The 26587-nt window shown below is 48.3% G+C and overlaps 1 protein-coding gene across 1 annotated transcript; it reads left to right on the top strand.

Moving 5' to 3' along the window:
- Positions 1–14279: 14279 nt before the first annotated feature.
- Positions 14280–25233, top strand: LOC117054045 (acrosin-like). The gene is made up of 5 exons (XM_033162484.1): positions 14280–14410; positions 17342–17545; positions 21301–21566; positions 22777–22940; positions 24526–25233. Exons 1-5 carry the CDS (start codon positions 14286–14288, stop codon positions 25231–25233), a joined length of 1467 nt encoding a protein of 488 aa, XP_033018375.1. The 5' UTR covers positions 14280–14285.
- The last annotated feature ends 1354 nt before the right edge of the window (positions 25234–26587 follow it).

Genomic DNA, 26587 nt, shown 5'->3' with positions numbered 1-26587 from the left:
GCTGTCAGGAGAGTCACTGGCAGTCAGCTCAGTGGGCTACAAAGACCAATGGTTTTACTTGGGAGAAGGCAGCTTCCTAAGTAAAGTATGCCATGTTAGACCCCTTTGAGACACATGAAATCCTTTTCGGTCTCAGTGTATAGCAGCTTGAACATTGCTGTTTCAGCCTTTGTATATTATCTTTATCTTGATTTTATTAGGCGATTGTGAGATATAAAATGCAGGCACACCCGGAATCAGCAAGACACAAGCTTATATCCTCTACCCCCCCCTAAAAAGCAGGCTCCACCCCCTGTTCCCCATTGGCTGGGTACGTGCAGGGTTTTCAGCCTATCGCTACCACCTAATTAAAATACTAAAATCCTCGCCTCTGCCGACATCTCCCATTACTCTAAATTCGGCGACCATCCCTCCGAAGTATTTTAATCCTTATTTAGTCTGTGTTCCTAGGCTTGGACACATTGACCACCCTAGGTGTAGACAGGTTCTATATCTGCTGAAGCGTAAGGTTAAACCCCATTTCAACTGCAAGAGGCCCTGTTTTCAGGTGTTCTAACCACAAGGCCCTGTTAAAGATAAGCTTCTAAGCGAGTCGGCGGTTACTTAGCTGTTGTAACCTTTTGGCCTTTTGTGGGAGGGAAAGCGCAACATTTTCTTTTCTTTTTTATAATTTTTAAAAATTACATTTTCACTTTAAACAACAAAAAACAAACAAAATAAACAGCAAATTTCAACAATATTTTGCACGACTTATTTCCCTTCACTCCGCTGAGCTGTGACTTCCCCTCCTTCCCGACCAGAAAGCGCAACATTTTCATTTCTTAAAGGTAAAGGTAAAGGAGCCCCTGACCATTAGATCCAGTCATGTCCAACTCTGGGGTTGCGGCGCTCATCTCACGTTACTGGCCAAGGGAGCCGGCATACGGTTTCCGGGTCATGTGGCCAGCATGACTAAGCCGCTTCTGGCGAACCAGAGCAGCGCATGGAAACGCTGTTTACTTTCCCGCCTGAGTGGTACCTATTTATCTACTTGCACTTTGACGTGCTTTCGAACTGCTAGGTGGGCAGGAGCAGGGACCGAGCAACGGGAGCTCACCCCGTCACGGGGATTCAAACCGACGACCTTCTGATCAGCAAGCCCTAAGCTCTGTGGTTTAACCCACAGCGCCACCCACGTCCAACTTTCATTTCTTACGGCGATGTAAATGGTCTTGGGGAAGTTACTGAAGGGCAGGATATACAGTATAAGCTAACCGAGGAATAAATCCTGCCAGTAGCTTTGATGCCCTTTCCGCTTTTCTGGTTTCCAGTGGAATTTGTGGGAGGCGCCCCATGGCATCCAGCCACAGCAGCTCCCTTCAGATGGGGGGAGGCGTCAACACCCTGCCGGGAACCTGGCCTTGGATGGTCAGCATCCGGACACCTTTCCGGTCAGGTTATCAGCATACCTGCGGAGGGTCCCTCATCAGCGCCAAGTGGATTCTGACCGCAGCCCACTGCTTTAGAGATAAGAGGTGAGTCAAAGGATCCGGGGCGAGAAATAGACTTGTAGCGCCTATAAGCCCCAAGTTGCTATGCTCTGTCCCTCATGCTTCTGAATACCAGCTGCTGAGAATCGCAAGGGGAGACTGCTGCTGTCCGTGGGAATGTTGAGGGAAGTAGGAGAGGATATATATTGATTAAATGTTATCCCTCCTCACTCCCGCTAGTGAGCAAGCAGCAGAGCACATTCCCTTGCACGTTGCTGGCACCAAGTTGATGGATTCGTTAGAATCACCGTATTTTTCCGTGTATAAGACACCCCATGTATAAGACGCCCCCTATTTGGGGGGACTCCAAAACACCCCTCAACACTACCTGTGTATAAGACGAGCCCCAATTTTAAACCTTTTTTTGTAAAACAAACAAACAAACTAGTCTTATACATGGAAAAAATACATTAAGTTGAGCAATCCAGTCTGGCTTGTCCAGTCTGGATTGTTCCTGTTAAGTTTCCCCTTTTAATTCCCTCTTAAAAATAATAACACGACAAGTCGCGTAGTGATTTCATGCTCTTTATTGCAGCTCGTAAAGTGCAAAGTGTTGCATAAGACGATTCCTGTTTCCTTTCTCTGCTCTAGATATCTAGAACATTGGGAGCTGCTGTTGGGTTCCACCATGCTCTCCCGGCCTGGCCCTGATGCGGAGGTGCGCTTCCTCAAGAGGGTGGTGGAGCACGAGAGCTACGTGCCACAGCAGCAAGTCAACGACATTGCCTTGGTGGAGCTGGATGACCCAATCCAGTGCAATGACTACATCCAGCCTGCCTGCCTGCCAGAGAGTTTTGTGGACGTGTCTGCCATGGCCCATTGCTACATCGCTGGCTGGGGTTACACGCACGAGAAATGTGAGAGCTGCAGAGAAAGGCAGCAATGCCTTCATGCGCCTGGGAAAGGATGGGAAGCAGTGAAACAACCATGCGATTAATCAGAAGGAAGCCCAGTCTCTGCTGGCAGTCTCTCTCCCCACCCCACCCACCCCCCAAAAAACCCAGCCTCCGGGGCCCTTAAAGCATCAATGCTGCAAAATCAGAACAAAAAATAAAAAAAATCCTTCCAGTAGCACCTTAGAGACCAACTAAGTTTGTTCTTGGTATGAGCTTTCGTGTGCATGCACACTTCTTCAGATACACTGAAACAGAAGTCACCAAACCCTTATATATAGTGAGAGGGTGGGGAGGAGTATTGCATTGGATTCTTATCTCATTATACAAAGCTATCTTTAGCTATCTCACCCCTTGCTTTTTCCTGCAAGACTGATTGCAGTCGTTAGCAGTCGTCAACAGGTTTTCCACACCTATCAGCCTAGCACCCATTCCCACCACCCTTCTGAGTAATACCCCTCCCCACCCTCCCACTATCTATAAGGGTCTGGTGACTTCTGTTTCAGTGTATCTGAAGAAGCGTGCATGCACACGAAAGCTCATACCAAGAACAAACTTAGTTGGTCTCTCAGGTGCTACTGGAAGGATTTTTTTATTATTATTATTTTGTTTTGACTACGGCAGACCAACACAGCTACCTACCTGTAACTGCAAAATCAGACATTTGTGGCAGAAAAGCTGTTACCGTGAGCCAAGGGCATATGATCTCCATACACCTGAGGTCATAACTGAGATGTTTTGAGCTAAGAACGGTTATGCATGCTTTTAAAAAAGAATAAGAAAAATGGAGAGGGGAAAGCGAGAAAGGGGTGGCAAAGCCGAGAGAGAAAGAGTGAGGGCGTCAAAGGAGAAAAATAGACACACCGTGTAATATTGGACTGCAAGCAGTAGCCTGCAAACTCAGTTTGGCTCTGCATCAATGTAACTGTTGTTGCTTGCCCCGGGGAATCCTGGGAATTGTAGTCTGTGAGGATGCTGAGATGTATGTGTTAGAGATCTCTTAACACTCATCCCAGGGTCCCTTGGTGAGATAACTATGAAACCAGTTCAAGTCTGTTCTTGGTATGAGCTTTCGTGTGCATGCACACTTCTTCAGATACTTGAAGAAGGTATCTGAAGGTATCTGAAGAAGTGTGCATGCACACGAAAGCTCATACCAAGAACAAACTTAGTTGGTCTCTAAGGTGCTACTGGAAGGATTTTTTTTTATTTTTTATTTTGTTTTGACTATGGCAGACCAACACGTCTACCTGCCTGTAACCAGTTCAAGTCTGTGGGTTATTGTCCCAATTCAAGCCACGTCCTTTGATATGCAGAGTTGGAACAGGACAAATGACAGAGCTGGTTTCCAAAAAGACAGAACCATGCACAAAAGTGGTGGCTAGGGATGAAGAGGAAGGGGGGAAGGGTGCAGAGATTTATACGGGCTGCAAAGGGCACACTCAAGTATACTGCACAGCTTAGGCAAACCTGATGTCCTATAAATGTTCTTCAACACCATCTTCCATCAACCTCAGCCAGCATCACCAATGGTAGAGGATTATGGGAGTTGAAGTCCAACAACATCTGGTTTGGCACCAGATTGGCAAGCCCTGGTACAGCCCTTCAAACAACAACCCCTCCGGAAATGTAGTTAAAATCGCTGAATGGAAAATGAAATCATTCAATGTGTCACTCTGAACGTATGGCTAAGACACAAATCTCTCATAAACTGTAGCAGTGTTAGAAATGGAGATATGGAAGCTAGGAGCTAAATGCCACCTTAAGCCTAGGTCATGGGCACAATATTGGAATGTCTAGGTGCGCTTTTTTAAATAACAAGAACACAAAGCTGAAAGTGCATGAACTGCAGCTAAAATATCATGTTTGTTTTTCACATTGCCTAGTCCTTCCACTGCCCACCCCCTTAATATTGTTAAGAGGGTCTCTTCTCCTGTCTTCAGAGAGTAGCTGGAAGTGGGGAGGCAGAAAAAGGTTCTCCTTTCCTTCCACTCTGCAGTTTTAATCTGAAATTTTAGGTGCAGTACTGCGCCCAGAGCTCAGAAACTGCTCGCCCTAATGAAATCCCATTGCAAAATGTGCCAAGAACAATGGGAATTTTGAACACTGAACTGCAGTCTGTTTTTAGAGATTGTTGTTGTTGTTCAGTCGTTCAGTCGTGTCCGACTCTTCGTGACCCCATGGACCAGAGCACGCCAGGCACGCCTATCCTTCACTGCCTCTCGCAGTTTGGCCAAACTCATGTTAGTAGCTTCGAGAACACTGTCCAACCATCTCGTCCTCTGCCGTCCCCTTCTCCTTGTGCCCTCCATCTTTCCCAACATCAGGGTCTTTTCCAGGGAGTCTTCTCTTCTCATGAGGTGGCCAAAGTCTTGGAGCCCCAGCTTCAGGATCTGTCCCTCCAGTGAGCACTCGGGCTGATTTCCTTCAGAATGGAGAGGTTTTTCTTCTTGCAGTCCATGGGACTCTCAAGAGTCTCCTCCAGCACCAGAATTCAAAAGCATCAATTCTTCGGCGATCAGCCTTCTTTATGGTCCAGCTCTCACTTCCATACATCACTACATTTTAATGTATTTTTAACCTTTGTTAGAAGCCACCCACAGTGGCTGGGGAAACCCAGCCAGATGGGAGGGGTACAAATTAATAATAATAATAATAATAATAATAATAATAATAATAATTATTTACTACTACTACTACTACTACTACTGGGAAAAGCATAGCTTGAACTATACGGACCTTTGTCGGCAAGGTGGTGTCTCTGCTTTTTAAGATGCTGTCTAGGTTTGTCATTGCTTTTCTCCCAAGAAGCAGGCGTCTTCTAATTTCATGACTGCTGTCACCATCTGCAGTGATCATGGAACCCAAGAAAGTGAAATCTCTCACTGCCTCCATTTCTTCCCCTTCTATTTGCCAGGAGGTGATGGAACCAGTGGCCATGATCTTAGTTTTTTTTTATGTTGAGCTTCACACCATATTTTGCGCTCTCCTACTGTTAAGATCAAACCTATCCATCCTTAAAGAAATCAGCCCCGAGTGCTCACTTTAAAAGAGGATTAGGCAAATTCAAGAAGACTCTTGAGAGTCCCATGGACTGCAAGAAGAAAAACCTCTCCATTCAAACTTAAAACCGTAATGATTTGCCAAACGTAATTACCAAACTTAAAACCATGGCAGGCAGCTGTGTGAGAGCGACAATAGTGAGTCAAAACAAAATAGAAAATTCTTTCCAGTAGCACCTTAGAGACCAACTGAGTTTGTTCTTGGTATGAGCTTTCGTGTGCATGCACACTTCTTCAGAAGATCAGAAAATTCTCTCCCAAATCTCGTAGAATCTCAAAAGTGGCTGAGACGCGCGAAAGATACAGGAAAAGAAGGTGGGGGCTTCTGTGCTGGGGAAGGGGGAGGAGCTCAGTCCGGGCAACTCCATCTTCTGGGGAGGACGATGAGTAGAGGAGCTCCGTCCTAGTTTGTTGTTTTAGCAATAAATCTGAACTAATTAACAGCTCTGAGTGCTCACTAGAAGGACAGCCCTGAGTGCTCACTAGAAGGACAGATCCTGAAGTTGAGGCTCCAGTACTTTGGCCACCTCATGAGAAGAGAAGACTCCCTAGAAAAGACCCTGATGTTGGGAAAGATGGAGGGCACAAGGAGATGCGATGACAGAGGACGAGATGGTTGGACAGTGTTCTCGAAGTGACTGGCATGAGTTTGGCCAAACTGCGGGAGGCAGTGGAGGATAGGGGTGCCTGGCGTGCTCTGGTCCACGAGGTCACGAAGTGTTGGACACGACTGAACGACTAAACAACAACAACTTTTAAGTAGTGGGTGGACATAGCAGACGACACAGTGATTCTCAGGCTGGAAGAGAACTGGACTGAAGGCTCAGCCAGCCTGCTTATATAGTACTCAGTAACATGCAACAGTAACAACTCTCTCTAGCTACCCAATCCGTGAACGGCACTCTCAACCCTTCATTTGCATGTTGTGGACCTGAGTGAGAACTGCAGTCACGGTGGACAGAGTGAAAAACTATATACACAACACCCCTACTGGCCTAGGGTGAGAACTTCAATACATAACACCTACAATGGCCTAACTGTCGCCTTTGTGCAAGTCAATCTGCACCTATTTCAGAAGTTCTGCCTCTGAACACATTGTGATGTTGACTTCTTTTATTTACCCAATCAAGCACATGGAGACCTGGGGTGAGATCCGTCAGGGAATGGGAATCCTCACCCCTAGTCCATGGCAAGGAGCTACCGGGTCAAACAGCCTTCTTAGCACAACTCACCACATAGGGAGGGGAGGGATTGCTGGTTCCAAGAGTTTTTTCCCAGGAATAGAAATGGAGTAAACAACAGAGAAAAAGGCTGGGGCATTCGCCGGACGGGTCCTGTGCATGTAGAAATTTTGTAACTGTTTTCTCCTTACAGCGAATGCTACATCCGACATCCTGAAGGAGGCCAAAGTGGAACTTATTCCCCAAGAAACGTGCAACAGCACTACCTGGTACTATGGAAGCATCAGAGCCAGCAACCTCTGTGCAGGGTTCGAGGGAGGAGGCATTGACACTTGCCAGGTATGTGAATTTGGGCCGCTGCCACACACCTGCATCTTCCAACTTCCCTGCGTCTTTGCCCAGAAACTTCTTCAATTCCCTCACCACCGGCTGGTGCTGAGGAAAAGTTACAAAGCAGGGCTGAGGTGTGCCCCAGCAAGCATCAGGGCCAAGCATTTAAAGGGGGAGCAGAATCATTGGAAGGGACACCAAGGGTCATCTAGTCCAACCCCCTGCAATGCAGGAATCTCAGCTAAAGTATCCCGGACAGAGGGCCATTCCTTGGAGGTTTTTCCTCTGCTGAAAAACCTCCAAGGAAGGAGAGTCCACCACCGGCAAGGGGATAAAATTAGAGCATCTGCCATCATTGTGTTCTGTGCCATTCAGAAAACGTACGTGCTCCCAGTCTGGTGAAATCTAGCACCTTCCGCGTGCAAGTCAAAGCAATTTGCAAACATCCCAGAGAAACAGCACCTTACAAAAGATGGCACCTCACCAACGCTCAGTTTTTTGATGCGACGGTGGGCGAAGAGGCCATCTTCCCCTCTTCCATCCCATCAGCTTCCCATTTCCTGTAGGGGCTCTTCAATCCACCCTTCCTGTTTGTTTGTTTGTTTGTTTGTTTGTTTGTTTGTTTGTTTTAAACATTTTATTAATTTTCCAATAAAAGCAGCCAATTCACATATCCATCAAATCATAATAATCCAATTAAAAACAATAAACTAAAATAAAAAATAACCAAATTACAATCAAATTATTAATTATTGATTTTTCTGGGGCTCCCCATAGTCTGGACCTTGAAGCATCTCTAATACCTTCTTCCTGCTTTGTTGTTATTCTCAAATTTTCCACATTCTGATCTTGACAATTTGTAGTTGTTTGTTCATTTGTTTGTTTGGTCGGCCGGCTGGTGGGTCCTCTTCTGTGGCAAAGGCCCCATGCTCTCCCTGATGGTCCCTAACAGATGTGCCCCCGGGACTTCTCTCTTTCGATTCCACCCTGCAAAGCTGGCCATCCTCCCGGCTCACAACCCCTCACGGTGTTTTCTATGACTTATTATTTTATTATATACTTCCTTTCCTGCTGCATATCTAGGCAGTGAACCACACTTTAAAGTGCCATGTCCAAGTGGGTTTCTTTAATTCCTGCTCCTTTCCTCAGGAAAACCTGCTCTTTACCGCTGAATTGGAGCAAACAGCAATCTGCAGAAAAACCCAAATTGCTATTTGTTCCGATTGAACACGAAAGAATGTGTTCTCCTGGGGAAAATGGGCAGGACAAACAAACGAAAAGCACTCAGACCTTGAGCTTGGAAGCACAAACCTGTGCCTACAAAGGTCAGTGTGGGTGAGCCCTGAGTCAGACCACTGGTCCATCTTGAGCAGTATTGTCTACACTGACCGGCAGCCATGGCCCTCCAGGTTTCTGGCAGGAGTCTCCCCGGTCCACCTGGAGATGCCACTGGGGACTTCCTCTTCCAGGGCAGGGGCTCTATCCACTGAGCTGCTAGCTTTCATCTTCCTCAAACGGCTGTCCTCTCCCTTTCCACTGCAGGGCGACAGTGGCGGACCACTCATGTGCCGGGAGGATAGCTCCGAGCGCTACTGGGTGGTCGGGATCACCAGCTGGGGACTGGGCTGTGCCAGAGCCCAGAAGCCCGGCGTCTACATGTCCACACAGCACTTCTTCAACTGGATCCAGAGCTACACAAGGCCGAACTACCAACCGCCCCCGGCGCTGGCTGAGGTGGAAGAGCAGACACCGGGAGAAACTCGACTACATGAGTCAAATCTGCACATGTTGGAGTCGGACTGGTCAGAGATATTAGCACCACCCCAAAGCGCAGAGCCACAGCCTGTAACAGACACCACGACCACGACCATGACCACCACGACCACCACGACCACCACGACCACCACTACCACCACCACCACCACCACCACCACCACCACCACTACCACGACTCCCACAACAACAACGACACCCACAACAACAACGACACCCACAACAACGACACCCACAACAACAACAACGACCCCATATGATTTCAGACCAGTAATAAGACGCAAGAGGCCCAGAGAAATGATCACCAGCGTCCACTACGGCAGCAGTTGGGGCAGCTGGCCTGGCACTCGGGTCCCTTTGCAAGCCTGACGTCGGCATTGGCGACACAGACCGTCCTTTTATCAACTTTACAAGCGTCCAGTTACGCAAGCAAAGTGTTCTACAACGGAGCGTGTCGATATATCCAGTGTGTTGAAATCGTTGTGCTTAAAAATAAAGATATGCCATGTTTTTGCCAACTTTGCTCATGTTCAAATGGTGATTGCTCGGAGTCACAGTGTTGCGAGCTTTGAGATTTCAGAATCTATGATGCCGTCGCTGTCGTCATCGTTGCTGCGGAAAAAAATGACTGCCGTTCGCTCCGGCTAAGCGGTAAGATGCAGGCTCTCCCAGAGAAAGTGGCACGGGGGGGGGGATAAAAGCCCCTTGGGCACAGACCTGGAATCCCTACAGAGTACAGTATGAAAGGGAGTGTGGATGAGCCCTAAGAGAGGATTGCTGGCCTATCTGCATCTCCTCCCTCCGCTTTTCCAGGCATCCTTTTGACCTCAGGTTTCACGGTCCATCTTTCCATTTATCTATAGGTATTTCTCGTATTTCAAGGCCATCTTTCCAAAATGACTTGACCACATATACCCGGTAGGTCTTATCATAGCTGTCAACATTTCACTTTTTTTAAGGGAAATTCCCTTATTCCGAATAGGATTCCTCACAAGAAAAGGGAAAAGTTGACAGCTATGGGTCTTATCAAATAACGTACTTATGAGAGCAGCCACAATGTACAGAAATATCAGGAGACCAGGTCCCCAGCTTGATAACACAGTAAGTGTAGATAATTAAAAATGGGGGGTTTATTGCAAAAGCAAACAGATATCTCTAGACGGTTCTAACAAATCCTCTGGCATCATTATTCAAGATGGCTCTTCTGAAGACTCCTTCTGGCATCGACAGAAGATATTGAACTTACAAACTTTATGTCTCTTGTTTTGCTTCCTATCTAGCAGCCCTCCCATTCGCCGACTCTTCTGACTTAGTGGATCAGCTCCAACCTCTTCCTTTCCAATGCAATTCTGGGCTGCATCAATAGGAGTATAGCGTCTAGATCAAGGGAAGTAATAGTACCACTGTATTCTGCTCTGGTCAGACCTCACCTGGAATACTGTGTCCAGTTCTGGGCACCACAGTTCAAGAAGGATACTGACAAGATGGAACGTGTCCAGAGGAGGGCAACCAAAATGGTCCAAGGCCTGGAAACGATGCCTTAGGAGGAACGGCTCAAGGAGCTGGGTATGTTTAGCCTGGAGAAGAGAAGGTTAAGGAGTGATATGATAGCCATGTTCAAATATATAAAAGGATGCCATATGGAGGAGGGTGAAAGGTTGTTTTCTGCTGCTCCAGAGAAGCGGACACGGGGCAATGGATTCAAACTACAAGAAAGAAGATTCCACCTAAACATTAGGAAGAACTTGGACAGTGGAATTTGCTGCCAAGGAGTGTGGTGGAGTCTCCTTCTTTGGAGGTCTTGAAGTGGAGGCTTGACAGCCATCTGTCAGGAATGCTTTGATGGTGTTTCCTGCTTGGCAGAGGGTTGGACTGGATGGCCCTTGTGGTCTCTTCCAACTCTAGGATTCTATGATTTTTTGAGAGGCTGTCTCTGAGTTTATTCATGCCGGATTGTTCTTCCAGCGAGCTTTGGCTGTGTTCTAGCCTGCTCTCAACTACTGCCTTATCAGCTTGCCCGTCATGGTCAGGAAGAGCCAACGTCTGCAACTGCCAGCTCTCCCCTGCCTGACTAACCTCAAAGCCTCCTTTTTGCAATTGGCTGCAAATCTTCGCTTGGAGCTGGCTCATTCCTGACAAGACATCCCAATAACTTTCCCTCTCTTTTGTGACAAACTCAGATGCTTCAACTCCTACCAGTTGAAAAATACACATACAGAAAATGATAGACTTTATGGAACTTGCTGAGATGACAGCGAAACTGCGTGACCAGAGGGAGGAAACAGTGCAGGAAGATTGGAATAAATTTAAAGTTTATTTGAAGAAATATTGTAATGTTTGATTTTGCTGAAATTCTAGAGAAGTATTTAGAGGTTCCTAGCAGAATGCAGAGTAAAAATGATATCAATTAGTATATAGGATTGACAATGAAAACCAGAAAGGAGAGATTGGGGGAAGCCCACCCAACAATGTTTATGGAAAAAGTGAAAGTGAAGCCAGAATCGTGTGTATTTTGTGTGCCTTTTTGTGTTTTATGTGTATATTTGGAAAAAATAAATAAAAACATTTATAAAAAAAATAAAAATACACATACAATTTCTCCTTCATGGAGCAGGATGATTGACACAACTCACTGCAATATTTTACAAAATTTAATTTTGAAATAGACGAACCTGTATTGCACAATTTTGGTAGCACAAGAAAGAAGATTCCACCTAAACATAAGGAAGAACTTCCTGACAGTAAGAGCTGTTCAACAGTGGAATTTGCTGCCAAGGAGTGTGGTGGAGTCTCCTTCTTTGGAGGTCTTTAAGCAGAGGCTTGACAGCCATCAGTCAGGAATGCTTTGATGGTGTTTCCTGCTTGGCAGGGGGTTGGACTGGATGGCCCTTGTGGTCTCTTCCAACTCTAGGATTCTATGATTCTCTTTCTCTTTGGCATGTTCTTTTCTGGTAGTATTTGGGAATGTTTGGTTTTAACTACTCTGCTGTTGAATATAAAATCTAGAGGGTGGAACACAAAACAAGGAATTCCATCCACTTTCCCGTCTTGTGCAGAACTCGGGTACAACATGATGAACATTTTGGGATGGCTGCAGTATCTTTTGACCAATAGTTCAGACATGTAAAGAACACACCAGGGTCCTGTTTGGTTCAGCTCAGTTTATTTAATTAATTTATGCCCTCCTTTTCTACATGGGTTTCCAAAGCTGCTTAAAAATGGAGGAAACACAGGATGAAATACCGTGTTTCTCCTAAAATAAGACACCGTCTTATATTTTTTTTCGCTCAACAAAACACAGTATGGCTTATTTTCAGGGGATGTCTTATTTTAACCGCGTCGCATGGGTACGCTTCATAGCCACGCCTCTCCAGGCTGTTTTAATGGGAGGTACCACGTCACTATGGCTTATTTTCGGGGTATGGCTTATTTTTGGGGAACGGCTTATATTTCGCAAATGCATAGAAATCCTGCTATGGCTTATTTTATGGCTATGGCTTATTTTGGAAGAAACAGGGTAAAACCCATATTAAATCAACTGACAATTGATCTGAGAGCTTGCCCACAATTCTGCTTGTCCTGCTGCTTTCGCCGGGAAAAACCCATTGTTTACCGCTGAATCACAAGAAACGCAAATTGGGTTTTCTGTGGAGTGGCGTTAGTTCTGATTCAACAGTAGGTTTTCCCAGGCAAAGAGCAGGGCAAATGAAAACCTCTTGGACCCGGGCTTCGAAAACACGGGACAGGCCGAAGTGTGGACGAGGCCTCGGAGAGTCCCGTGTTTTTGACAGGAGCACTACAGCAAGGGTGCCCCTTGGACTTGGCCCTGATGCCTCACCAACACTTAGCTGTGGCAGAGAAAGGAGTACTCCTGGCAGAAGCACACTGCCATGTGACCCCATAACCCTTGTCAAGGGCTGGCAGGACAGGGCTGGGATCTCATAGCTTAAGGATGATGATGATGATGATAATTTATTATTTATACCCCGCCCATCTGGCCACCCTGGGCAGCTTCCAGAAAAATATTAAAATAAATAATTCATCAAATATTAAAATCTTTCCTAAATAGGGCTGCCTTCAGATGTCTTTTAAAAGTCAGATAGTTGTTTATTTCCTTGAGGGCATTCCACAGGGTGGGCGCCACTACCGAGAAGGCCCTCTGCCTGGTTCCCTGTAACCTCACTTCTCACAGGGTGGGAACCACCAGAACATAGCTGTCAACTTTTCCCTTTTTTAAAGGGAAATTCCCTTATTCCGAATAGGATTTCTCACAAGAAAAGGGAAAAGTTGACAGCTATGCACCAGAAGGCCCTCGGCACTGGACCTCAGTGTCCAGGCACAACAATGGGGGTGGAGACGCTCCTTCAGGTATATTGAGCACCAACACTTTGAATTGTGCCCGGAAACGTACTGGGAGCCAGTGTAGGTCTTTCAGGACTAGTGTTAAGTGGTCTCAGCAGCCACTCCCAGTCACCAGTCTAGCTGCTACATTCTGGATTAGTTGTAGTTTCCGGGTCACCTTCAAAGGCAGCCCCACGTAGAGCACATTGCAGTAGTCCAAGCAGGAGATGACCAGAGCATGCACCACTCTGGCGAGACAGTCCGCGGGCAGGGAGGGTCTCATCCTACATACCAGATGGAGCTGGTAGACAGCTGCCCTGGACACAGAATTGACCTGCGCCTCCATGGACAGCTGTGAGTCCAAAATGACCCCCAGGCTGTGCACCTGGTCCTTCAGGGGCACAGTTGCCCCGTTCAGGACTAGGAAGTCCTCCATACGCATCTGCATCCTGTCCCCCCCAAAACAGTAATTCTGACTTGCCAGGATTCAACCTCAATCTGTTAGCCGCCATCCATCCTCCAACCGCCTCCAGATTGCAAAAGGAGTAGCAGAGACTGGAGACTGCAGCAAACAGGGTAACAATGAGATAACTGTTCCTACACTTTATAGCTCTTGCCCACCACATGAGCAGACAAAAGGCTATGTGGGAACTTGGTAGGCTTTGCAGATGGTCTAGTGTTGACTTCATGGGCTTTGGCCACGGGAGACCCATGGGAAATCAATAAAAAATATTTCAAATGCCAGAAACAACCCCTTTTGGATGAGGATTCCCACCCCCTTCCCAACCCATGATTTGAACAGAATATGTGGAACATGCAGAAATGCCTTATACCTATTTGGACCAACGGTCCACATAGTTAATAGTGTCTGCACTGACTGGCAGCAGCTCTCCACATCTGGAGATGCCAGTGGGTATTGAACCTGGGGGTTTTCTGCTCCTGAGCTCTGGCCCTTCTTGAGGACAATACTTTCTGGGTTACAACAGCTATTCTGCATGAAGACAGCCAGAGGTTGTTCTGCTGCGTTGCCCGGCCAACCCTGCCTCAGGCCGGCCCCTCCATGGGAGACCCTCTTCCATTCCACTGAAAGAGAACGGCAGACCCTTCCGGCGTGATGTCATACTTGCCTCATGCTGACTGGCCGAGGCTCCAGAAGCGCATGGTTTGTGACGTCACATGAGCAAAGGGAACAGGCAGCGGAAGCTGCCACCTGTCGAGACATGTAGGATGAAGTGGCTTCCTCTTCCTCTTTTGGTCCTTTCCATATTCTGCTCTGAACATGCTCTAGGTGAACCTTGCAGGTAAGTGGCATCAGAATCCAGGGGAAGGAGGGAGGGAGATGAGAGCCCCAGCCCAGGCCTCCTGCTTAGACAGGCATCTGTTGTTGTGGACACCAACCCCTGCCTTTGGCTTCTGTATCAGGTCATACATATTGCTGCAGCTGCAGGCACTTTCTCCCCTGCCTCTGTTCCTGGCTGGTCTTTCCTGGTCTCCTTAAATTTAGGGTTCACCCACACTTCCACTTTCCCCATGCCTAAAATGTAGGGGTCCAAGCGGTCTTCCTCTTCCCCCACTCATTTCCCATGGAAAACCCGCTCTTTAGTGATAGATTGGAACAAATGGCAATCAGGGAGGAATCTGAATCACTCTTATTGCAGTTATTCGAACTGCACATAGGAAAGTAATTGGATGGATAAAACAGACTCTTCTTCGAATAAAAATTGCCCAGTCCAAAAATATGGCTCCTTAACTTTACTAATAGAACTTGTTCCAAAACAGACACAAAAACAAAGTGAGATACATCCAGATAGTTGCATCATATCACGTGTTTGCCCAAGCACTGGTACAGCATCTTGGAAATATAAAATTACTTCTTCCAGAGCGGAAAACAAAGCCCTGTCTCTCCCACAGCTCCCATTACAGCAGGAGGCTGTGTTCTCCTAGAGAGAATCACCTGCTCACGTCTTTTCTTCCAAGGTGCTTGAGAGAGAACAAGGACCCAACTCCCACAAAATGTAGGTTTGCAAGTGAATACTAATTGAATACACCCCATGGGATCTAAAGGTTAAACACCTTGTGGCAGAGTAGCAGAGATGCATTCAAAGTTAATGATCAACCTGTTGGGTTCTCTGCAACTCCTTTGTTTAGCTGCAGTGGACGTTTCCATGCTCTGCATTTAGCAGAACACATACAGAGTTATTTAATGTACAATTAAACAATTGTACTCAATGTCCCTCTCCTCTGATTGTGTGCTCAAGAGCAACTTTCCCTAGGAAAAAGCAGTGTGACAAGAGGAAAGCTTCTTAGCCCCATGTTTTCTAAGCATGGCAGAAGCAGAAGTGTGGATTATCCCAGAGCAATTGGCAATTGGCATTTTTGTGAGTTGCTATTTACCCCATGGGTTTCCCTGGAGGAAAGGAACAGGGCAAACAGAAGTGTGAATGAGCCCTAAGTTAGACATTTAGAATCATAGAATCCTAGAGTTGGAAGAGACCCCAAGGGCCATCCAGTCCAACCCCCTGCCAAGCAGGAAACACCATCAAAGCATTCCTGACAGATGGCTGTCAAGCCTCTGCTTCAAGACTTCCAAAGAAGGAGACTCCACCACACTCCTTGGCAGCAAATGCCACTGTCCAACAGCTCTTACTGTCAGGAATGTTTAGGTGGAATCTTCTTTCTTGTAGTTTGAATCCATTGCTCCGTGTCCGCTTCTCTGGAGCAGCAGAAAACAACCTTTCTCCCTCCTCCATATGACATCCTTTGATATATTTGAACATGGCTATCATATCCCCCCTTAACCTTCTCTTCTCCAGGCTAAACATACCCAGCTCCCTAAGCCGTTCCTCATAAGGCATCGTTTCCAGGCCTTGGACCATTTAGATCACTTTAAATGAAGTGAATCCCCTCTTTGACATCCTTCCTGCTGTTCCGCCAACTCCGGTGCCTTTCAGCTGTGTTCCAACCTAGAACATGCCTGCAATCCTAACCACACTTACTTGGAAGAAAGCCCCATTGAATTCAATGGGACTTACTACTGAGTAGATGTGATTAGACATGGGCTGCAGGGCACCAGGCAAACACATCCGGGGGGGGGGGGGGAGTTCCATAACCGAATCCTGCTTTCTGGTTTCCCGTGGGCATCTGGCCAGCCACCATGAGAACAGGATGCTGGACTGGAAGGGCCATTGGCCTGATCCAGCAGGCTCGTCTTATGTTGCCACGTTCTTACAACTTGGGTGAGTTTGGGGCTTCTCTTGCATGTGAAGACAGATTCCAGCAGATGGCGCAGAAGAAAACCAAGAGTGGGTCCAATGGTCAAGAGCCAGTGTGGTGTAGTGGTTAAGAGTGGTAGACTTGTAATCTGGTGAACTGGGTTCACATCTCCGCTCCTCCACACTCAGCTGCTGGGTGACCTTGGGCTAGTCACACTCCTCTGAAGTCTCTAAGCCCCACTCACCTCACAGAGTGTTTGTTGTGGGGAGGAAGGGAAAGGAGAATGCGAGCTGCTTTGAGACTCCTTCGGGTAGTGAAAAGCGGGATATCAAATCCAAACTCCTCCTCCTCCTCCTCTTCTTCTTCTTCTCATCTTCTTCTTCTTGAAAGCAGTTTCTGCACATGCTGGAGATGGAAGTGAGGGGTAGGTGGGACTCATCCACCTGGGAAGGGAGCCTGTAGAGGAGAAGGAAAACTCTGGTCCTAAACCAAAATGCTCAGGAGTAAACCCTACACAAATCTGGAGTGGAGCCCCTAAGGCGGTTGGATGGTGTCTTGTATGCCTCCTTCCGGCAACTCCTGCAGCCAGGTTGGTGCAAAACATCTTGCTCTGCTCTTCTTTGGACCACATCAACAAGGCCAAGAGGGGGGTCTTGTCATCTGGGCAGCCCGGGACCTCCAGACACATTGCCCAGGCTTGACCCTGGGATGGTCCTGCTAAGGCAGCGGTTTGACTTCACCCCCGGAGCTGCACCCCATTGTCTCTTGGGACAGACCAATGTCAACAACAACACGGGTGCCATCACAGAGAAGTTCTTTTTCCCACGCAGTCACCTGCCTCGCATCCCAAGGTGGGGTTGCTTGGGAAAGGGCCTCTGGAGAAGGCTTGGCTTGGGTGGGTTTCTGTGGCAGAAGGCAGACCTTTTGGGGAGGTCCGCTCTGCTTTCCTAAGTCTCCTGTGCCTCTCACCTGTCACACATGACACGTGTGGGCTGTCTGTCCTTTGTGTCCCTTTCCAGTGGAGTCTGCGGGAGACGTCCGTTGGCGCCCAGCCATGGTGGCTCAGTTCGGATTATTGGAGGCACACAGGCTCTCCCCGGGACGTGGCCATGGCTCGTCAGCATCCAGGTCCCATCCACCCAGGGCTACAGGCACACCTGCGGAGGCTCCCTCATCAGCGCTCGCTGGGTCCTCACTGCAGCGCACTGCTTCTTAGACAGAAGGTGAGCAGGGGGAAGCTGCATGTGGCAAGGGGTGGGGGGCTTTGCTGGAGAGTCTCCAGATGTGCTGTCCCTGCAGATCATTCAGCCTGGCAGATGTAATGCCGGCTGAGCTTTGGAGCTCATGTCCGAAACATGGCCCCCCAGAGTGCAGAGGAAGAGCCGGCCTCAGAAATTGAGCTAAGCGAGCAAGGGGCCAACTCTGCAAATGAGAAATGGCTGTCAGAGTCCAGAAAGGGAAGTCCGGCCCCCCTTCTTCCCAGGGAAGACACTGTTTGCTCTCAAGAAGAGGGAGAGTTGGAAGGCGGCCAAAGCGTTGCCAGGCAGCCAGCAGATAAGACAGAGTCTGAGGCTGCATCATCTGGGAGTGGGGAGGAGGCAGTACTAGGAGTCCCTGTATTAGGAGACTGGAGAGGCTCAGAGAACAATGGAAGGGAATTATTATTATTATTATTATTATTATTATTATTATTATTATTATTATTTTGTACCCCGCCCATCTGGCTGGGGCTCCCCAGCCACTCTGGGCAGCTTCCAACAAATACTAAAATACATTTGAATATCACAGATTAAAAACTTCCCTAAATAGGGCTGCCTTCAGGTATTTTCTAAATGTCAGGTAGGTGTTTATCTCTTTGACCTCTGATTGAAGGGCGTTCCACAGGGCAGGTGCCACTACCAAGAAGGCCCTCTGCCTGGTTCCCTGTAGCTTTGCTTCTCACAGGAAGGGAACCGACAGAAGGCTCTCAGTGCTGGATCTCAGTGTCCGGGCTGAACGATGGGAGTGGAGACACTCCTTCAGGTATATTGGGCTAAGGTTGTTTAGGGCTTTAATGGTCAGCACCAACACTTTGAATTGTGCTCGGAAATGTACTGGGAGCCAATGTAGATCTCTCAGGACCGGTGTTAAGTGGTCCCGGCGGCCGCTCCCAGTCACCAGTCTAGCTGCCGCATTCTGGATTAATTGCAGTTTCCGGGTCACCTTCAAAGGTAGCCCCACGTAGAGCACATTGCAGTAGTCCAAGCAGGAGATAACCAGAGCATGCACCACTCTGGCAAGACATTCCGCAGGCAGGGAGGGTCTCAGCCTGTGTACCAGATGGAGCTGGTAGACAGCCGCCCTGGACACAGAATTAACCTGCACCTCCTTGGACAGCTGTGAGTTCAAAATGACTCCCAGGCTGCACACCTGGTCCTTCAGCGGCACAGTTACCCCATTCAGGGCCAGGGAGTCCTCCACACCTGCTCAACAGAGAAGGAGAAGAAAGGCAGGATTTTGGTGTCCTTCCTGTTGGGAGAGGGACAGTGATTCAGACTGATCAACTACCGTTAATACGAACAAATGGGAAGCCGTGCTCTGGATGTGTTTTTCTTGTAAATAAACCTACATAAAACTGACAGAGAGACATTATTGCTTATCAGGCTGCTTGCCTGCCAGAGATCATTATAGCTCATTTCATCCTTTAAAAGATTTTTGCCCCTCACCACAGCCAAAAAAAGGGGGGATCAGGGAGGCAACAAGCAGCAGAAAGATGGCTCCCTCCTTCCTATCTAAAAGTCATGGCACAAAAGGAAAGGGGGTCGGGAGGGAGGAGGAAAAAAGAAACTCGGGTAATAGTTTCTAGCTACTTAAAGTTATTAAAGATCAGCATTATAAAATCGGTACAGTGAGGTGTGTGCCAGAAAGCCCCAAGTTCATGTCCTTCCTCAGCCAGGAATTAATGAAACAAAATTTAAAAAAAATTCCTTCCAGTAGCACCTTAGAGACCAACTAAGTTTGTCATTGGTATGAGCTTTCGTGTGCCTGCACACTTCTTCAGATACTTCTTCAGATTCATGCACATGAAAGCTCATACCAATGACAAACTTAGTTGGTGCTACTGGAAGGATTTTTTAAAATTTTGTTTCGACTACGGCAGACCAACACGGCTACCGACCTGCAACAGGAATTAATGAGTGATTCAAGACAGTTGTATTCCAAAACATTTGGATGGCACCAGAGTGGCAAGTGCTGGCATGCTACAGATTTTGTCACCTCTCGCAGCACTACAGTTCCCAGGGGAGGTGACATTAGCATTAACCTAGTTTACAGGTGAAACTCGAAAAATTAGAATATCGTGGAAAGGTTCATTTCTTTCAGTAATTCAACTTAAAAGGTGAAACTAATATATGAGATAGACTCATGACATGCAAAGCAAGATATGCTAAGCCTTTGCTTGTTATAATTGTGATGATTATGGCGCACAGCTGATGAGAACCCCAGATTAACAATTTCAACTTGGGGGTTTTCATCAGCTGTGCGCCATAATCATCACAATTATAGCAAGCAAAGGCTTGGCATATCTCGCTTTGCATGTCATGAGTCTATCTCATATATTAAACTCTGGTAGCTAATGAAAACAATTGCTTACATAAATAGACTTTTCCACGATATTCTAATTTTTCGAGTTTCACCTGTAAGTCTATGGGGAACCTAAGCCTAGTCTGAACCCTGTGATTTTATGAACTGTTTGGTATCATTAATTCCACATTGGTATGGTGCATTGCGACGATTGCTTATGGTCTATTCTGCTAGCCACCCTGAAAGCATAGTTGACCTGCATGCGCTGCTTGCACAGAAGTTAATAACAACGATAACAGCAAAAGCAATGGCCATTGTTATCGCTGGCATTATTATTTAGGTGCCACGCCCATGATACTTACCTCTCTCCATAAAATGCCCTGAACAGTGCTGCAGGCAGCCACGAATTTCCTTGTTCAAATCACAGGATCATAGGACTGTAGAGTTGGAAGGTTCCACAAAGGCCATCTAGTCCAACCCCTGCAATGCAGGAATTGTTCGTCCTCAAAACCACGATGCTGAGATTATGAGTCTCATGCTTTACTGGCTGAGATATATTATATTATATTATATTATATTAATTATATTATATTATATTATATTATATTATATTATATTATATTATATTATATTATATTATATTATATTATATTATATTATATATGACATTATATTATATGAATACTTCCCCAGCTGCCTAGAGGGTGGCAACACGAGAACAGGGCCTTTTCTGTAGTGGCTCCCCACTTGTGGGATGCTCTCCCCAGGGAGGCTCACCTGGCGCCTTCATCACAAAGCGGTATCTTTAGGCACCAGGCAAAAGTGTTCCCCTTCTCTCAGGCCTCTGGCTAATTAAACCATTTGTGGCCTTTTAAACTGTGGCGGGTATTGTTTCATTTGTTATTATGTTATGTACTTGTGTGTTTTTATATTGTAAACTGCCCTGTCGTCCTCCGGTGAAACTTAATAAATAAATGAATAGTAACAACAACAACAACAACAACAACAACAACAACAACAACAACAACTTAAAATACAGTGGTACCTCGCAAGACGAATGCCTCGCACAACGAAAAACTCGCTAGACGAAAGGCATTCACTAACGAAAGGGTGACTCGCAAGACGAATTTTTCTATGGTCGTGCTTCGCAAGACGAAAATTTCAATGCATTCCTATGGGAATTAAATTCCTATGCATTCCTATGGTCGTGCTTCGCAGGACAAATTTTTCGCAATACGAAACGACTCGCAGAACGAATTAATTTCGTCTTGCGAGGCACCACTGTAGCCCCTCCCTCACACCCCCCTTGGAAACCCAGAGACACCATTCAGTCTAACCGCTTTACATGGGGTTCCTGAATCTCTCCCCAAAATCATATATGAATGGGCCACTTCTCCTCCATCTTCCTCTGCTACAGGTTCCTCGATCAATGGAAGCTGGTGATGGGAGCCAACCAGCTTTCTGACCCTGGCGCCGACGCCGAGGCACGCACCATCAAGGACCTGATCGTACACCCACAGTACATCCAACGCATGAACCTCAACGACATCGCCTTGATGGAGATGAGTGCGCCGTTCAACTGCAGCGACTACATCCAGCCGGCCTGCTTGCCCGACATGGACGTGGATGTGATGTCCCTGACCCATTGCTACGTCAGCGGCTGGGGAGTGACAGATGTGTCAAGTGAGAGTCCTGGGATGGGATGTACATCAAAGAGGGTCTCACAAGGGAAGCGCTGCCCAGCAACGCCTGGTGGGAGGAACACCACATCTGCTACCCTATGCGTACATAACCAGAGACCAGTCGCCTCTTGGATGTACTGGGAGTCCCTAACCCAGTGCTGTCAAGTATCCCGTTTCCCCCGGGAATCTCCCTTATTTCAAGCAGTTTCCCGCTGCTATCCCTTATTTTTTATATCCCTTTAATTTCCCGTTTTTTTCAAAGGAAGCAGCTCCTCTCCCACCCCCTGCTGGCCAGGGACTGGGAAGACCTTGCCTCCTTGCAGCCTCAAAGCAAGCGGGAGCCATTTCCCGCGCTTACAGGCGTCGTAGCCCACGGGCAGCGTTTCCAAAATACAGCAAGCCTACCGTGCGCGTTCACACCAGTGCCGCCCACTTTTGCTTCTGGCTCTGCCCACCACTGCCATGTGACTGTCCCCGGGATAGGTGAGGCTGCTGATCCCTTATTTTCAAATCCGAAACTTGACAGCTATGCCCTAACCTTAAAAAAAGTGTTGTGATTCACCCAGCTCCTGAGCTGGGTAGGGTTAAAGGTAAAGGTAAAGGGACCCCTGACCATCAGGTCCAGTCGTGTCCGACTCTGGGGTTGTGGTGCTCATCTCACTCTATAGGCCGAGGGAGCCGGCGTTTGTCCGCAGACAGCTTCCGGGTCATGTGGCCAGCATGACTAAGCCGCTTCTGGCAAACCAGAGCAGCGCACGGAAACGCCGTTTACCTTCCCGCTGGAGCGGTTCCTATTTATCTACTTGCACTTTGACGTGCTTTCGAACTGCTAGGTGGGCAGGAGCTGGGACCAAGCAACGGGAGCTCACCCCGTCGCAGGGATTCGAACCGCCGACCTTCTGATCAGCAAGCCCTAGGCTCAGTGGTTTAACCCACAGCGCCACCTGGGTCCCTGGGTAGGGTTAGTGGGTGGTTATATTCCTACCTACCAAGGGGTGCATCCAGATGGCCAAAGATGGCAGGACTGGGAAGTGGATTTTGCTTCTTCAGAGGCTTTAGGACTCCCCAGCTGATAAGAGGGGCCAATGGGAATCATAGCCCAAAACCACCTGGAGGGCACCAGGTTGGTGAGAGCTGGTTCAGAGAGATCCCGGATCGGTTGCTTTGACTTGGAAGCCAGGTTGCGTCCCGAGGCGAGACGCTAAAGCGAGACTTCCTGCTTGCAGAGCCAGGCGTGACCTCGGACACCCTGCAAGAGGCCAAAGTCAACCTCATCCCTTCCCACATCTGCAACAGCACCGGCTGGTATAATAAGCGCATCCACACCAACAACATCTGTGCTGGGCACGAGCAAGGAGGCATTGACAGCTGCCAGGTACGCAGTGGCGCAAAGCCAGAGGCTGCTTCTCCAGGGAGGAAGGCAAGCGGCGGGGAGGGGCACCACGAGGGAACCCCCCTTCTCTTGGAGGAATGGCCGCCCCACCCAGGGAAATCCCCTTTCCACCCCATATTCAGACAGCCCCCGTCGTTATCAATATGTGAATATCTTCCTACCTTTCACTCCAAGGAGATCCAGGTGACATACGTGGTTCTCTCCCTCCTCATTTAATCCCCGCAACAACCCTGCGATGTAGGTTGGGCTGAGAGGCAGCTAAGGTCACCCAGTGAGCTTCCTGGCTGAGTGGGGATTTGAACCCTGGTCTCTCCCAGGTCCTAGTCTGACCACTACGCCACACTGCAGCTCTCAGCAAGGAGGGCAAGGCAGGCAAATGATCACGTTCAGGGCTCGCTCTTGCCTGCTCCAGAAGATGTGCTTGGCTGTCCCTCAGAATTCCCCATCCTCCAAGGTCTGCCTGTCCCACCACAGAGTCCTCTTGCTCCCAAATTATTCATCTTTTTGGCACTGGGAACATAGGAAGCTGCCTTATCCCGAGTCAGACCATTGGTCCACCGAATCTCCATTACATGCAGTAGGTCTCAGGCTTGGGCATCTCCAGGCAGATTCTCTGCCTGGGGACTTATCCACAATTACCTTTCCTTGGCTCTTTCCAGGCACAGGTCTGTGCTTGAAAGCTCTGCATCTGATCGCCCCCCTTTTATTTATTTATTGCTCCTAAGTCCCGTTCTGTAAAGCTCAGCGAAAGCAAACACAATCCTTGGAAAACCCAAATCGACATTTGCTCCAATAGAGTGCTAAATTATTGTATTTTAACATTCTGTTGGAAGCTGCCCAGAGTGGCTGGGGAAACCCAGCCAGATGGGCAGGGTATTATTATTATTATTATTATTATTATTATTATTATTATTATTATTACTATTATTATTATGCAGGTTTTTATGGGGCAAAAAAAGACATTTAGGCTGGATCTACACTGACCTGTTTAACATTATTAGAACGTTATTAGATATGTTCTAAAACGTTAAAAGTGGAACGTCATGTGTCCATATTAGTTTTCAGAGTCATTCCTTAACCCTTCCTTAACGTTTAAAACCATGAGTGTAGATCCGCCCCCAGACGCAGAGCTTTAAAACATGGAAAGAGCGCCTGGAAAGAGTAAGGCAGAAAGGGAGAGTGACTGAGCCCTCGGACCCTGGAGAGGTGCTGCCAATCAGTGTAGGCAGTTCTGAGCTAATTGGAGCAACAGGCTGATTTAGTGTAAAGTGACTTCTGGCGGCCGTGTGGCTCTCTTTCGCTCTGCCCTTCCCAGAATTTCACCTCCCCGCTGAAGTAGAGCTGAGGCAAAGCCTGAGTAAAACAACCCTGGCACGATATTCTCTGCCTACCTGCAGAAGCCCTGTGACCCCCGTCTCTCTCGCATGCGCAATGAGGGATGCCTCCATTCTTTGTGGTTGCCATGAGATCTCCTTGGTGCTGCTGCCGCCGGCGGATGTGCGGCCCGGTTCTCCCGAGTGCAGCTGCACCCTCTTCACTCATCTCCCGTCTTTCCCTCCTTCCTCAGGGTGACAGCGGGGGGCCCCTCATGTGCCGGGAAACGAGGTCCGAGCGCTTCTGGGTCATCGGAGTCACCAGCTGGGGGACGGGCTGTGCCAATGCACAGAAGCCGGGCATCTACACGTCCACACAGCACTTCCTCGACTGGATAAAGTGGTCGACCAAGGAGGAGTTCTTCCAGGGCGGCTTTGTGGGGAAACCCACAACGATGCCCCCGCCCCTGACAACGTCCAAGGTTTGGTGGCCCACGGGCCCCTACGTCAGCCGGCCGCTCGAGACCTTTGAAAATCCTTGGAAGAAAACCACCAGGCAGCGTCCGGCGTCCCCCAACGAAATCCAGCAGTTTGAGAACTGGGCTTACACCCAGCCTGTCGTGGTGAACCCCCCTCCCGTTTGGCAACAACCGCCAGCCGAGACTGAACCCCCCCTGCAGCCCGTGCAAACCCAGGCGCCCTGGGGGGCCTACGGCTGGACCCAGGCGTGGACCGTGGCTCCGGCCCGGCCAACGTGGAATATGTGGGGGGTGACTAGGCCACCCCCCAGAACCCAACCACCATACACTGTGCAGCAATACCCTTCGTGGAACATACAGGTGACCAGGCCTCCCCCCAGAACAACCCCTTGGACCAGGCCCACGCAGAAGTGGACCTACGGTAGGCCTTCTTGGGTAGCGACTTACTACTTGAACTTTAGGAAGAACAGGCCAGTCAAGTAGCCAGACAGTCCATCCTGGCCCCTGGCCAATCAGCTGCTCATCTCCCTGCCCTGCCCTTTCCAAACCAACCCTGTACAAACTGCTACAGCCGTCAACTCGGTTCCCCTTCCCTTACCGCACATGAAATCAGATCTCGCAAGCCGTCTTCCTAGGGCAAAACGGTTGTCTTTTAAGTACACAGAGATATATGCACTTTTTTTGGCAAGCCATGGAAACTGCTGGAGGGATGGGGCAGGAAACAGGCAAGCGTTGCATGTAGGGGCAAAGCTTGCTTCTGAGATCAGTCGGTTCCAGAGGACCCAATGCCGCTGCCTGGACTCTGCCCCCCTGGCGCTCACTGGCTCTAGAGGGGCAAGTGCCCTTTTGCATCCACACCAAAGCCTTTGTGGGAAGACCTTGCGGTTCCAGCTGTCTCCCGGCAGCTGTTCTGTAACGTGCAGGGCACATCTGCAATAAACTGGTGCTTTCTCAACTGGCTCTCCCTGCGTATTCTGTTGCTTGTTATGTTCTCCACATGTCCATATCAGTTTGAGAACTCTTCATTCGTGGGTGGGGGTGGGGGAACACATACAGCGTTTTAGTGTGAATCTCCTCGAATGTATACGTTGGTGCGGTTGCACTGGGTTGTATATGGGGAATTCGAGGGTCATGGGGTGGCGGACAACACTATGGCAATACGAGAAGCTTCGGAGCCAAGATGGATGAGCTGGAGGTCTTGATCATCTCTCTTGGGTACTTTAGTTGAGATTCCGGCATTGCAGCAGGAGGTTGGACATAATGACCCTCAGGGTGCCTTTCAACCAGTGCTTTTTTCCCTAGACAAATAGGCGTCGGTACTCACCATGAAGTTGTTGCCGTAAGTGCCACACTTTTTAGCAACAACAAGAAAGAGGTGCAGGCATTGCATGCCCTTGAGTGCCCCCTGGGGGGGGGGAAGCACTGCTTCCAACTATAATTCTATGGTTCTATGGTCTTAGAGGAATCCTGGCGGAATGGAGAGGACAAGTGGGACATCCATCTCTGGCTATAAACTCCACAGGAAGGACAAGTAAAGAAGCTGGTAAAATGTGGGCTAGACAAGGCTACCATTCAGTGGATTTGTAACTGGCTGACTGACCGAACCCAAAGGGTACTCATTAATGGCTCCTCTTCATCCTGGAGAGAAATGACTAGTGGGGTGCCACAGGGTTCTGTCTTGGGCCCAGTCTTATTCAACATCTTCATCAATGACTTGGATGATGGGCTTGAGGGCATCCTGATCACGTTTGCAGATGACACCAAATTGGGAGGGGTGGCTAATACCCCAGAGGACAGGATCACACTTCAAAATGACCTTAACAGATTAGAGAACTGG

This window comes from Lacerta agilis, chromosome 10, assembly GCF_009819535.1.
Source record: "Lacerta agilis isolate rLacAgi1 chromosome 10, rLacAgi1.pri, whole genome shotgun sequence".
In the NCBI taxonomy this organism is placed as follows: domain Eukaryota; kingdom Metazoa; phylum Chordata; class Lepidosauria; order Squamata; family Lacertidae; genus Lacerta; species Lacerta agilis.
This window is presented reverse-complemented; position numbering and strand designations above follow the sequence as displayed.

What these genes read in the sequence shown, in the direction of transcription:
- LOC117054045 (XM_033162484.1), top strand. Translation starts at nt 14,286, where the DNA reads ATGAGCAAAGGGAACAGGCAGCGGAAGCTGCCACCTGTCGAGACATGT. An exon ending in GCTCTAGGTGAACCTTGCAG is followed by an intron (nt 14,411 to 17,341) that starts GTAAGTGGCATC and finishes GTCCCTTTCCAG; the next exon opens with TGGAGTCTGCGGGAGACGTC. An exon ending in GGGAGTGACAGATGTGTCAA is followed by an intron (nt 21,567 to 22,776) that starts GTGAGAGTCCTG and finishes CGCTAAAGCGAG; the next exon opens with ACTTCCTGCTTGCAGAGCCA.